The sequence below is a fragment of the Portunus trituberculatus genome, chromosome 22, assembly GCF_017591435.1.
Source record: "Portunus trituberculatus isolate SZX2019 chromosome 22, ASM1759143v1, whole genome shotgun sequence".
Lineage (NCBI taxonomy): Eukaryota > Metazoa > Arthropoda > Malacostraca > Decapoda > Portunidae > Portunus > Portunus trituberculatus.
The window spans coordinates 6,445,276-6,459,375 of record NC_059276.1 but is presented as its reverse complement, the minus strand read 5'-3'; the positions used below and the strand labels follow the sequence as shown (position 1 = coordinate 6,459,375).

Genomic DNA, 14,100 nt, shown 5'->3' with positions numbered 1-14,100 from the left:
ACACACACACACACACGTGTGTGTGTATATATATATATATATATATATATATATATATATATATATATATATATATATATATATATATATATATATATATATATATGCAGTATTATTGTTGTGGTGGTGTTCATTATGTGGGCTTTTCATTATCCAGGTTTCTTTATACAATACCGTATATTGTATAAGAGCGGGTAGGAGGGAACATGTAATTTCTCCGGATTCTACGTCACAGTGACGATCAATACCAGACTATGACACGGGAGGTGCGCTGCGGCTGTGAGCCCCGTGGCGGGGACGGATAAGAGCGAGTGTTCTTTGCAGGGGAGGTTTTGAAACAGCGGTGGTCGGCGGCCGGCACGCCCCCGAAGCAGCCAGTGAGAGGCGGCCGCTGGTGTGACGTAGGGCCCCGCCAGACCGCGCCACACGTGAGCGCCGCCGGCCGGCCCAGCCGCCCTCACCCTCAGTGAGTCAGTTAAGTGATGGCTCCCGTGGTGGTAGGATTGTTGCCTCGCTCGGTCGCCACGTGTGTCAGTGCTCAAAGGTACGCTCGGCTATGTTGGGGGCTAAGCAGAAGACCAGCCTTCGCTGTAAGCACTCGCCTGAAGTCCACCCCGGCAGCCGCCCTGGTGGAGGAGAACACGACCGTCGATGCCTCGCCCCACGATAACAATAAAAGGGACTCGCTGGACTTGACCTTCTGTGACCATGAGGCGGCGTTCAAGAGCAAGACGACCGGCGAAGTGTTGCGTGCCCTGCTGGTGTTTAAGTTGTGCGGCGTGGAGTACTTGGTGAAGAACAACGAGCAGGTGCGTGGCCAGCCTAGCCAGCCTCTATAGCGGCGGCCGACGAAGACGAGGCGAACTTCAACATGTCACATTACTAACCGCGAACCCCGTCAGTCCGCGGCAATCACCCCGCCTGCGGACCCCCCTAGCCTGACCTGACCTGACCTGGACACATCTCGAAGGTCAAAGCAGGCCACCACCTAGTAAGATGGAGTATCATGTGTTAGCATTCTCAAGTCAGGATGATCCCAAAAAGCGAAGGATTGGTTTGTTTAGTTGAATAATTCGTCTTGTTTAGATTACATTGTGTGTTTGTCATATGTGTAGTATAACATGTCTGTCTCAATTCTGCATACTAAACAAACTGATCCGCTAAGCTTTGATCACTTGTAATAAGTAAGTTTAGGGCTGGCAATACGAGGAGAGGTAAGTTGTTGATTGGTAAGGCAAGTTCAAAGGTAAGGGTGATGATTAGTCTTGGGTTCGTCTATCAACAGTTGTAATGTGACATAAGAAGTTGGCATCGTCCTCCTCGCCACCACCGCTGCTGACTCAATTTTTCACTGCATTGTAATCGATTTAGACTGTTAAGTAAACCCACCGCGGCACGCTGTAGCCAACATTACAGCGACGGTTCACTGTACAAATATCACGACACTAAGCAGTCCTGTTTGCTGAGTCACACCGCGGTGGATTTGCTTGTTTCTGATAAAATGCAAGATGAATGCAACTCATAAGCTATGCATGGAGCAGTGCCCAAAGTGTTGAACCGTCCATCTCTATTGGAATGTCCATCTTGCAGCTTCTGAAAACCTATTTATGGTAGACATGTTGATTTTATATGAATTTCAGGTGACTTCCCCTTCTAAGTACACAGAGAAAATTGTTTTATAATATTTATCATCGTATTAACAACTTTTGTATTTCTCAATTACATTTTTTAATCACAGTTTATCAATTACAAGCATTGGTCACGAAGTTGGACCATAACAGTCAACCCCTCTTTGAAGTCCAATAATGATGTACACTATAAAAAAGCTAATGGAGAATAATGGTAGAGGATTGCCCACAGCTGCTATCCCTTGACAGCTGCCATGACTTGTTTTATGCATGTTGAGTCATCGCCGTGAAATACAATTAAGCTAGAGAGTGCCTTTATAAAGCAAACTAATCAATAGAAGTCAAACAAAATGTACGTGGAGTGCTGGAAATGAAAAAAAAAAAAAGCGATAAGGTTGGCAGCTGTAAAAAAAAATAACAATAAATATTATGTGTATAGATTGATATTGGCGCCATAACAAAGGATTGAAGGAAGACAATAGATACAATGAAGACAAATGATTATAATAAAGATTCCTGCATGACGCCAACCCTCGACCCTGGATTAAGGAAACAAAGGAGGAGGAAGGAGAAGAGTGCGGGAAATGACGACAAGACTGACTAGTGGCTGGCTGGCTGGGTGTCACCAAAAGACCCAAACTTTCACTGCTATAATACCTTACTTTCATTTTTTTTCACTGGCTGTCATTTCGTGCAACACTTCGGCGTCTCTCCCTCTGGTGATGAGAACTATAGTGCCCATATTCAGAAACATCTTCCCCTCTCACTACAATTTTTCCAAGGCCACAAAGACGACTAACCGGGTTTTTAAGACAGTTTCTGCTTATAATGAACTAGAAATCTTGTCAACCTATCACTATAAGATTATCCTTAAACAACACGAGTATCTTCATCTGGAGCCTCTTTGGAAAGCAGTGGTTGTAAGAGAGGGAAGCGCTTCTGAATATAGGCCTTATTTCACTCGCTCCTCTCAACTCAGCAGATGTCACCGTGCCAAATTTCTTCTATGACCCAAGACGTTATTAATAATGTCATTCGCTATATTCAAAGATTATTTACTCCAATGTTAGTTTATTACATCAAAGTTTCCGTGTACAGATGAATCACAGTCTTGGCGAACGATAGAGGCAGTACTTGGTTAAATAAAAGGATTGGTCTCGCCACGCCGTAGATTCATGTAACTTTGGTGCATTTCACAACACATGCACCCTCACGTTTAGTCTTGGCAAGTGTTTTAATTCGTAGCCTTCACGTTCCGCCCATTACTATAGCTTGAGTTAGCTGTGTGCCAGTCTTGCCATTAGCGCTTCAAGGATATTCACTATTTATCCTCTCCTGTCTCCCCCAAACACTCATTTTATGCTTTCATGTGCGTATCTTTCATCTAGGTACCAGTAAATGTCAGAGTTAAGTGCAGTTCTCTGTCCTTGGAAACCACGTCTTCATATCTATAGCGTTAATCTCTGGTAGTATGCAAGATATGAAGAGCTAAGATATTTTTTATCACGGCTCCTGTCTGCTCATGAAAATCTGTCCTTTCTATTATAATTGTGTAGACAAGACAAGCCGGTCATGTCTAAAGAAAAGTTATCCTTGGTAGTCAGTGTGTGTTCTCTTGAATCTCTTCCCTATTATTATGTTTTAAGTTAACTCCATCTTCGTTCTTCCTTAGTTTGCCGTCTATAAGTATTCTGTCTGTCCTTGATGGTTTGACGTACATATCAATACCATTACACGAGGAAAGGTAGGTCATTGCTACATCCCAGTGACCCACGTAGCATCACCCCATAGTCTCGTGCAAGGAGGTAATCTGTCATCTGTACTCAGCACCCATCATGCGAACGTGAAAGTGTTATATAGTCTGTACCCCGAGGTTCCTGTATTACACTTTGATCAAGAGTGTATGTGGACAGCCTTGGGTATCTACGGTCCTCTCTAGGCTCTCTATAGGGTATCAATACGTACTCTCAAGGTAATTAATGTAAAGGCTACAGGACCAAAACACTTGTGACCTACATACTGGTCTCACATCTGCCAACATTTACTTGTTTTTCCTCCCTTCCCTTTTCTCCTCTTCTCTACTTGTCCCTAAACCTCTCCCACTCCACCCCCGTCCCCCTCTTCACTAGCCTCTAGCGCGTGGGATTCAGGAGAGTCCCAGCATCTGTCTGGGTAAAAATAGCAGGTGGCGCATCACGTGTACCGCATGGCCTGTCACCCAAAAAATCATAGGGATCGGGCGAAATATAACTGATGGTTGAGGTGCTGGCTGTCTTGACGCAACGCTCCCCGTGGCGCCACCCACCTCCCTTGTGACACTCATGCTCTGTGTTGCAACGAGGAGATAGCGAGACTTGTTCATGAAGTTGAGGCATGGTTAGATGTGATAGAGGAAAATGATGACAAAGTGGAGGCTAATATAACTATTCCCATCCACGCCACGTACCGTCTCGCCGCCTCGTATGCACTACTCACCTTGCATTGTGAAAAGATTAACGAGGCGTGTCAAGTTATTTTAAATGCACGTAGAAGAACAAACAGCAGCAGCAGACGTTTTGGCGCTTACGAAATTGTTGCAAGCTTCACTACTATTCTAATCTGATCAAGAATGCAGAAAAAAAGGCGAAGGCTGCTCTGTAAAGTACTCTGAAGTCAGGAATATAGAAAAACTCAGTTAAAGCAACAGTTGGAAGATTATATTCCCTCACACTTTCACTCCCTGCCAAATCACAGAGCTTGCAATGTGTCAGACTCCCACCGACGTGACGAGTAGCCTCCTGTTTCCGTCACCCTAGATAAGAAGAAAATAGGTCGATGAGGACATGATATCTTTGTTTCCAGATAATGAAAGACTCAAAACTTTGCTCGTTGTGAACATGGCACTTGCAACTCCCCTGTGTCGAGTGTCTAAGTTGTAATTCAATCCTCTCCGTCATTGTTCCTGCCTTAGTCCAGCCCTTGTAGTTTTATATGATAGTTGTATGATTTCCTTACATCTCCTGGGAACACTGTATATAATGTAATGCACTGAGATAAAGACAGTCTCTCTCTCTCTCTCTCTCTCTCTCTCTCTCTCTCTCTCTCTCTCTCTCTCTCTCTCTCTCTCTCTCTCTCTCTCTCTCTCTCTCTCTCTCTGCATGAGTGTATGCTACAACATTAACAACCTCTGATTAAGCTGAACCAGACAGTCTCGCAGATTATAAAGGATATGTGGACCAGGCACCAATAAAGATAATAATGATAAGAGTAACAAGGAGACCTAATAATGATGAGTGTAATAATAATAACTTTTTTTTTACTTTTTATAAACTCCCCACGTTCTTCTAATTTTCGTTTTATTTATTTATTTTATTCTGTTTAACTTTAGACTCAAGGATTCTTAATGTCTGGCAGTCTTACGCCGACGAGGAATGTGTGTGTGTGTGTGTGTGTGTGTGTGTGTGTGTGTGTTCGCGCGTTTGCATCATCCGTTGTTAATCTAATGGACTGTTCAAAAAGCTATGGACTTGCTTTGTGTATCGACTGTCATGAATGTATTAAATAAAATAGCTTTGATATCAGAAAGAAAAAAAGGAAAAAGAGACAGTTTGGAACACAGTATATCTTGAACAGCAGTTATTTATATATATTTTCTGAACGAATCGCTGCATTTCTTATATCATTGAATCTTTTATCAATATGTAGCTCTTGAATATGAGACTTACACTGGATTGTAAGAAATGTCTCAACACTGAATTGATAAGCACATAATATGATAGAAGAAAGATACCCCGTTATGTAAGAGAAAAATAAGCAATTAACACTATATACACGTCAAGTAAAATGTAGGAAAGAGAAGTTAGGTAAATATTCATTGAAGTTTAGTATTAACACCTTCAGTTCTGAGACGCATTTTTACCTTGAGATTGGGGTATAATTAGACTATTTTATTTACATTAGGAAGATCAGAAGATTAATGGCCAGTCTTCACTACTTTAATACCACAAATGAGTCTCTGAAGTTGTATAAAATCAGCAAATAGTAAGCAGAATGAATATGAAAGCGCGTCATGCTACGGAAGAGGATAAGTTTGTGAAAATAGATGAATAGATATAGAAATAACGTGAAGGAAGGAAGTAGTAGAATCAAAGACTATTAGAGAAGCATTCAGATCTCTTCAGGTATTTCGTGGTTCAAAGCTACACCTATGTACGATAACTTACGTTTCAAATTATTAGTGTGTGCTGTTCATTTTTAATCTTTTTATTTATTCATCATTATTTTTCACCCATTTTCTTTTGTGTGTTTCAGCCTTTATGTCTTTCTCATTCTCTCTCTTAGGCCTCTCTTAGTTATTTTCCTCCTTCTCCACCTTCTTCTCCTCCTCCTCCTCCTCCTCCTCCTCCACCATCACTCCTCCTCCTCCTCCTCCACCTCCACCATCACTCCTCCTCCTCCATCACTCCTCTTCCTCCTCCTCCTCCTCCTCTTGCTCCACCACCACTATCATCACCGCCATCACAAGTGTTCAAGATGATTTATAGGAAAGTAATAACTAAATGTTGAAGTAATGAAGGATAATAAAAAAATAATAACGAAATGAAGAAAAAAAAAAAAAAGATTACATTCATATTGCGATTTCTTTTTCTCGTTTCTAACTCGATATTTTGATTATAGATTTTTTTCTCTTGTTCGACTACTTAACCCCCTTCAATACCCGAACGCATTTTCTATCATGATTTTGGGGTATGATTAGACGGTTTTGTGTACATTAGGAAGCGTCTATAGAGGTCAGAAGATTAATAGCCAAAGTCTTCACTGTTTTTAATCCCCACATGACTTTCTGAAGCTGTAAAAAATCGTCAATTAGTAACCAAAATGAAAATGAAAACGCGGTACGGTACTGAAGGGATCAATGTTGAGTCTGGTATTACTGGAGGTGGTGTAGGTGTTCGATCCGCCTCACTGAAGTTTTTACCACGTTATGTCAAAAATCTGGCGGGGAATTATGGAGTTGAGAGAAAAAAGGATGTGAAAGAGAAAAGAAACGAGAGAAAAACACACGTAGGAATGTATGGATGAGAGAGAGAGAGAGAGAGAGAGAGAGAGAGAGAGAGAGAAAGTCATTTTTATTACGACCTTTATAATCTACTTTTTTTGGTTTTTATTAGAGACAGTACCTCACCTTGACACACATACGGCATTCTCTCTCTCTCTCTCTCTCTCTCTCTCTCTCTCTCTCTCTCTCTCTCTCTCTCTCTTTCACAACCCTCAATCAAATGTTTTAGTGTCTTATTTATGACATTTCTTTCTTTCTTTATTTATTTATATATTTTTTCCTCATTCTTTCTTTCTTTATTTTTTTTTATCTCGGTCTGCGCTCGTGTACGATAATTAGTCACACTTGCACATCATTGTCTTCACTTTTTGAGTCGGACCAAATTTGAATAGCGCACAAAGACTTCCTAATGTGATTCTCAGTTAATTTTTGTTCTTGTTTGGTTTTAAATCTCTCTCTCTCTCTCTCTCTCTCTCTCTCTCTCTCTCTCTCTCTCTCTCTCTCTCTCTCTCGTCCTTAACTTTGTTCATGCTCCCATTCTCCTCCTCCTTCTTCTCCTCCTTTTCTCCTTCTTCTCCTTCTCCTCCTCCTCCTGCTCCTCCTCCTCTTCCTCCTCCTCCTCCTCCTCCTCGTCCTCATCCTCATCCTCCTCTTCTTTCTCCAGCCTCAGTTTACTACAGCAGCAGCACCAGCAGTAACAGCAGCAGCAGCAGAAGCAGAACAACAACAGCAGCAGCAGTGAAAAGAAAAAAAATATACTAAAAACATCAACAACAACAACACCTACTACCACCACCACTACTACTATAACAACTACTACAACTACTACTCAATCACTCAACCCAACACAACACACAACCTCCCCTTTCACACGCAACACAACACTAAAGACTCGCCATCAAACACACACCACTACTTAGAACCCACACACAATCCTCTGACTTTATTTCCTTCCCAACAGCTCCTGAAACTCGGAAGGACGATACTCGGGAATAGATTGTTCGTTGCCCTTATGAAAGCCACGTTCTATGGACACTTCGTTGCCGGGGAGGACCAGATTAAGATTCAGCCGACCTTGGAAAGACTTCATTCCTTCGGTGTCAAGTCGATCTTAGATTACTCGGTGGAGGAAGACATAAGCTCGGAAACTGCGGAGAGGAGGGAGATGGAGTGAGTATTGTTGCTATTTGTTGGGTTATTGTGTGTGTTAGGGGGAGGATGGGATGAGGAGAGGTAGTGTGCTTGTATATGTGTGTGTGTTTGGTTTTGGTAACTTATTTTTATTCTCTCTCTCTCTCTCTCTCTCTCTCTCTCTCTCTCTCTCTCTCTCTCTCTCTCTCTCTCATAAAAACCTCTATCTATCATATTTTTATCATCTTGTCTCCAGTATCTCTTTTCCTTTTATTCATCTTTTGTATTCCTTTCTCATTTTCTGTTTGTATTCGTCTCTGTTCTTCCTGTTTTGCATTCCTTCCTTCCCCTCTCCTGTTTTCCATGCGTTTGTCATGGTCACCTCATCCCAGTAGTGTCGTAAGCCTGTCAGTCTGTCTGGTGTTCTCGTTTTCACTTCCTAGTCTTGGAAGCCTTCTAAATATCGTACCTCATGCTGGTGTTATTGTACCCACGCGGAATACTATCTATGCGTTAATGTGCTGTATTTAGTATGCTGTATGTCGCTTCTTAGTGTATCTTGTGTATTATTTTTCATAAATGAGTTGTATTTGTATGTTTATTGATGTTCGTGTGTTGTATATTTATTGAGCGGATTTTTCTGAATTGATATTTCTTGATTTCTATTGATATTAAATGTATTTTGTATGTAATGTATATAATTTGATGTATTTTCTTATTATTGTTATTTACTCGGCTATTGTGTGTGTGTGTGTGTGTGTGTGTGTGTGTGTGTGTGTGTGTGTGTGTTATCGTTGGGAAGTTTCTAGAATACAGAAGAAAACAGAGCAGAAGCGTGATTTTCTGAACTGGCAACTCGTGTGGTGATAAATTGTGTCGGTAAAAGAAATGATAATTTTGTGGTTGCGCCTCAAATCCGTCGAGTTTTGTTGCCTGGGGGAAGAAAAGTGTAGAGATTTGTTTAGTGATGATAGTGAAAGTTGTGTTAGAGTTTTGTTCAGTGATGGCAGTAAAAATAGGTGAATATGTATAATGTAGATAGATAAAAAGGTAGAATTGAATGATTAAATAGGTATATAACAGGTAGATGAATAGGTTAACAGGTAAAATCAATAGAGTAGGTTATTAGTGATGCATAATGATAAATAAAAGAACTGGTAGCTAAAATAAATACGCGAATAGATAATTTGAGTTAGGTTAGGGAACAAGTGTTAAAGTACCACTATATGAAATCCTTATTGAGAAACGCTTTGCTCTTCCACCATGACTATTTTCCAAGACCACAGAGAGACATTAGCGGGGATTATTTATTTATCTATTTATCTATTTATACCATGTGGCTTTTCACGGGAATTTCTGTGCTAAAGGGGATACTTTTTTGTGGTACCTCCTATCTCAAAGCCCACCCGCTAAGAAACCATTGCCCCGAGTGAGGAAGCCCAACCTACACTCGGACCGTGGACAGGATTCGAACCCGTGCCCTTGGAGACCCGTCGGACCCCAAAGCACGTATGGTTCCACTGTTTCTCCTGTTACTAACGTAGAAATTTTGTCACTCTGTCTCTAGATCCATCAAAACACCTTAAAAAACTCGTGTAAATTTAAATAAAGCCTTTTGAAATAGTGGAGGTGAAGCGTATAAATGTTTGAGAATTGAAGCGTAAAGTTCAAAATCAAGGGCATTCACCAAACAAACAGTGCATTGGTGACTGAGCTGGTGCCAACATTCCGTGACACTGATGCTCCGTAAGGTTGAAACGATTAGGCCGGTAGTGGGAGGCAGTGGTGGTGGTGGTGGTGGTGGTGCATATTGTATGTTTTTTTTACACCACATAGTATATTTTGTCCTTGACGCTTTAGTGGTGGTGGCGGTGGTGGTGGTGATGGTGGTGGTGGTGGCCTTGTTGGTAGAAAATGAAGCAGTGAACGATGCAGTTTGTCTGGTTAGTTTCTCCTCCTCCTCCTTCTCCTTCTTCCTCTTCCTCTTTCTTCCTCCTCCTTTTCCTCCTACTCCTCCTTCTTTTCTTCCTCTTCTTGTGTCATGTCACGTGTTCCGAATGTTACAATTTCTACTCGTATTTTCAAGTTTATTCAGTTGTCGTTGTTGTTGCTGTTGTCCCTTTGAAGTTTGTCACGTTCTGCCTGCGTGGGAAAGACGTTTTAGTGTGCCGCGGTGCTGGTTAGCTTTCTTCACTTTATTTATTTTTGTTTTTTGTCTAAGAGAGAGAGAGAGAGAGAGAGAGAGAGTCACGCAACCACGACCCCACAAACCTACTCCCTTTCACACACACACACACACACACACACACACACACACGCTTCCCCCTCTTCAAGACCACACATTTACTCCCTTCCTCCACTATTACTCCCTCCTTCCCCCTCTACCCTCCCTCCGCCCTTCCCTTTCCCCTTCCCACCACCACCAAAAAACAACAACAATATCATCATCATCATCATCATCATCATCATCGTCACCACCACCACCATCACCATCACCACCACCACCACTATCAGAACTGCTTTAGATTTAACAACATTCTTTCACTTCCTCCTCCTCCTCCTCCTCCTCCTCCTCCTCCTCCTCCTCCTCCTCCTCCTCCTCCTCCTCCTCCTTCTGCGTCACTTTCTCTTCGTGTGACAAAGCTATAAGTTGCCAAAGGTGTGTGTGTGTGTGTGTGTGTGTGTGTACCGTATCCTCTTGCCAAATTTCAAACCTCACTCGTGCTTTACTACGTGACACACACACACACACACACACACACACACACACACACACACACACACGTACGCATTTCTGGAGGTCTTCCCAGAACTTTCTGGAGAGAGAGAGAGAGAGAGAGAGAGAGAGAGAGAGAGAGAGAGAGAGAGAGAGGGGGATAGGGGGATTTATGAAAGGTCACGAAAGCTGGAAATATCACATTTAGAGAGAGAGAGAGAGAGAGAGAGAGAGAGAGAGAGAGAGAGAGAGAGAGAGAGATGAAGATAAAAAGTAGTAATTCTTGTCTCTTTTTATAATTCTTCTTTTTTAATATTAATCTGAATCACAATCATGCCCAACATCAGTCTGGCAACATTATCAAAACAAAGGCTGTACTGTCACGCTGTCTGCCTTCACGAGTAACGGCAAAAACAACAACGCATAATAGACTTCAGCCACTTGGAGACGCCACGTGGTTCTCGAAACGTCTAGAGAGAGAGAGAGAGAGAGAGAGAGAGAGAGACTGAGTGTTTTCCCATGCAGACGAAAGAATAACAAGGAAGTAAATGTAAAAGACGAAAAAATATTATGATGGCGGAAAGATATGAGAGGATAACTGTAAGGAGGAGGTCACTGGTGAATTTGAAGGAAGGGGATGTAGCGAGGAAAAAAAATATACTACAGGTTGAAGGTGATAGAAGGAAGTTAGTGTATAAAACGTTAAAAAGAATAAGAAAACCATGGGGGTGTTAGGAAAATGTGTCAGAGATGGTGAATTTGAAGTTAGTAATGTAGCTAGGAAAGAATATAGTACAGTTTGAAAGTAAAAGAGGGAAGTTAGTGTCAAAAACGTTAAAGTATAAAAAGAAAAACTATGGTGTTATAAAAATGTTAGAGATATAGAAAGAAAGTCACAGTAGATGTTTGACCTATCATTACCACCACTATTACCAACACGAAAGGCCACTGTCACGAATAGGGCTAACTGGATAACCTTTCTGACCTTGAGTGACCCCGCGTGACCTAATCAGTGTTGTGTAGACAGTATTATGAGTAGCGATGAAAACTGGAGGTAATTATGTATGTTGATCCCTTTCGTGTTTCCATTGGTAATACTGTTTATTTATGTTTGTTTACTCTTATTGTTAGTGCTATTTTTTTGTGGAGGGGCGGAGGAAATGATAATAGTAGTAGTGGTGGTAGTAGTAGTAGCAACGGTTTTCAAGGTCCTGTTAATAAGTGAAGAAGTTTAATCCATCACAGAAGACTGAAAATCTGAATTATGCATCGTTTCTTCGTCCGTCCCTTCTAATTCGCGTGGCAATAAATTAGAAGCACCGTACTGTTTGTGTACTGTTTATGCTTCAGTTGCTTGGAGACATGCAGTTAAATGCATTGCCTCCCGTGGCTCCTCTCGTGTCCTCCGTTCTCCTGTCACCTTCTTGTTTTTGTGTAGCCATGGTAACACTGCTGATTTAATTATGTTTTGATATAATATGTTTTCCAGCACTGTTTCAGAGAGAGAGAGAGAGAGAGAGAGAGAGAGAGAGAGAGTTTACCGAATGAGATTATTGCATGAAGAAATCTCTAAACTTGCCAACTCATGAACAAGACAGCAATGTGACGCAGAGAGAGAGAGAGAGAGAGAGAGAGAGAGAGAGGTGGGAGAGAATATCGTTTTGTCTTTACATTTTCTATCCCGATGACCATAAATCTTCCACCTTTAATAGATTACCGAACACAATCCTCTCACATTATCATCCTTACGTGTTTCAGCGCCATCTACACTTCCTCATTCTAAATCTAATCCCCCTTACCGTCTTGTGGCTTGATTAATTCACGCCCATGTCTGAAAAGTGAAATGCTGTCAATACCATATATCGATCTCACATTCCACGCTTCCTACCTGAGAAAAGTTGAGGTAGTTTGAAGTAGCAGCATAACGTGACTAACTTTAGACTGAAATAGCTGCAGTATCAGAAATTTTTAGTACATTAAGAAAGGAGACTGGATGGATGAAGAACAGAAGGAAGGGAGAAATGTTGAGGGAATGAAGAAGAAGGGGAAGGAGAGACGAATAGGAAAGTCTGAATGAGGAAGAAAGGAAGAAGAGGGTAGAAAATAAAGAGAAAGACTGGAGAGGGAAGCAAAAAAGAGAGAAAGAATGACCAAGTGTGAAGAGAGAGAGAGAGAGAGAGAGAGAGAGAGAGAGAGAGAGAGAGAGATACACTACAGAAACAGAGAAATTATTAGGATTAAGTGTTAGCGAAGGCAGGAATGATGTGGTCAGTAACTTTCGTCTTTGTCATGTCAAATCTTGTTTGCTAATGTCCTGCCTTCATCGCTTAGCTCAGCACCGACCGGCCATCAATGTAAACTAGCTCGCACCGGTTTCGAGAGAGAGAGAGAGAGAGAGAGGTGGTGGTGAGGGATGGGGGCATTCAGTCAGCGGCTTCGGGAGTTCGTGGGTTGGAAAGAGATTGTACAGCATAGAGCATGGATTTGTATAGAGATATCTGGGTATGTCCATCACCGCAGAGAGAGAGAGAGAGAGATGGATGGATGGATGGATGGATGGATAGATAGATAGATAGTGCAGAATTGCTGAAGGCAGACAGACATGACCGAACAAACGACATTAATGAAATTCTCAATCTACTGTCTTATTCTCAATGAACATATACACAATTTACTTGAGATACCCCTAGAAACTTCCCCTCACTCACAGGCTGACTGAGGGGAAGCGCGGAGCAAAGATATTCGAGGGGAAATGCAATGAGTGAATCATACGTCTGGTAGTGATGTAGCAGCAGACCTCACCCCGAGCCATAACCTCCCTGCCTCCTCTCCCTACATTCCTCTTTTTTTTTTTTCCCTCCCTACCCTCTCTCCCGCGTATTTCCGACCGTCTTGTACTCTATCCAGTTAAAACCAGTTAGCAGCTACTACGGTGTCATTTCTCAGTCTTAGTGTACAGGGTATAATGACTTACTCTCAGACATGTTTTTCACTGGTCATCCTCTACACTCTACAGCTACGTAATTTTTGGTTGCGCATGAGTGTGTAGTAATTTCTCTGACCTCTTTTCTTATCAGTTACTACGCGTTCAGTAATGAGATAAGAGTCTGTGGGAAATAACACGTGTTTTTAGCTCTTTTTTCTTCAGTATTAGCTGTTGATATGGTGACCGAGTTTCCATAGTGATAAAAATGTGTCTGGGTTTCGAGTTCATGAGAGAGAGAGAGAGAGAGAGAGAGAGAGAGAGAGAGTATTATTTTGCCATTATGAGGAGACTGGATGGATGAAGAACTGAAGGAAGGGAGAAATGTTGAGGGAATGAAGAAGGAAGGGGAAGGAGAGACGAATAGGGAAGTGTGAATGAGGAAGGAAGAAGAGGGTAGAAAAAGAGAAAGACTGGAGAGGGAAACAAAAAAAAGAAAGAAAGAATGAGCAAGTGTGAATGAGAGAGAGAGAGAGAGAGAGAGAGAGAGAGAGAGAGAGAGTAGTAGTAGTAGTAGTAGCAGGTTCCCACACTAGACAACCAAGCAGACAACCAAAAAATAAGAATAGTGCATCCGTTGATAAGGGAGATGCACTGAGAGAAA

General features: G+C 41.8%; 1 protein-coding gene across 1 annotated transcript in view; it reads left to right on the top strand.

Annotated features, from left to right (window-relative positions):
- Positions 1 to 372: 372 nt before the first annotated feature.
- LOC123507333 (proline dehydrogenase 1, mitochondrial-like) overlaps positions 373 to 14,100 on the top strand; it is a 36,636-nt gene continuing 22,908 nt past the window's right edge. Inside the window, 2 exon segments of the mRNA XM_045260094.1 lie at positions 373 to 809; positions 7,628 to 7,836. Coding sequence (XP_045116029.1) covers positions 483 to 809; positions 7,628 to 7,836 — 536 coding nt within the window. The 5' untranslated portion in view covers positions 373 to 482.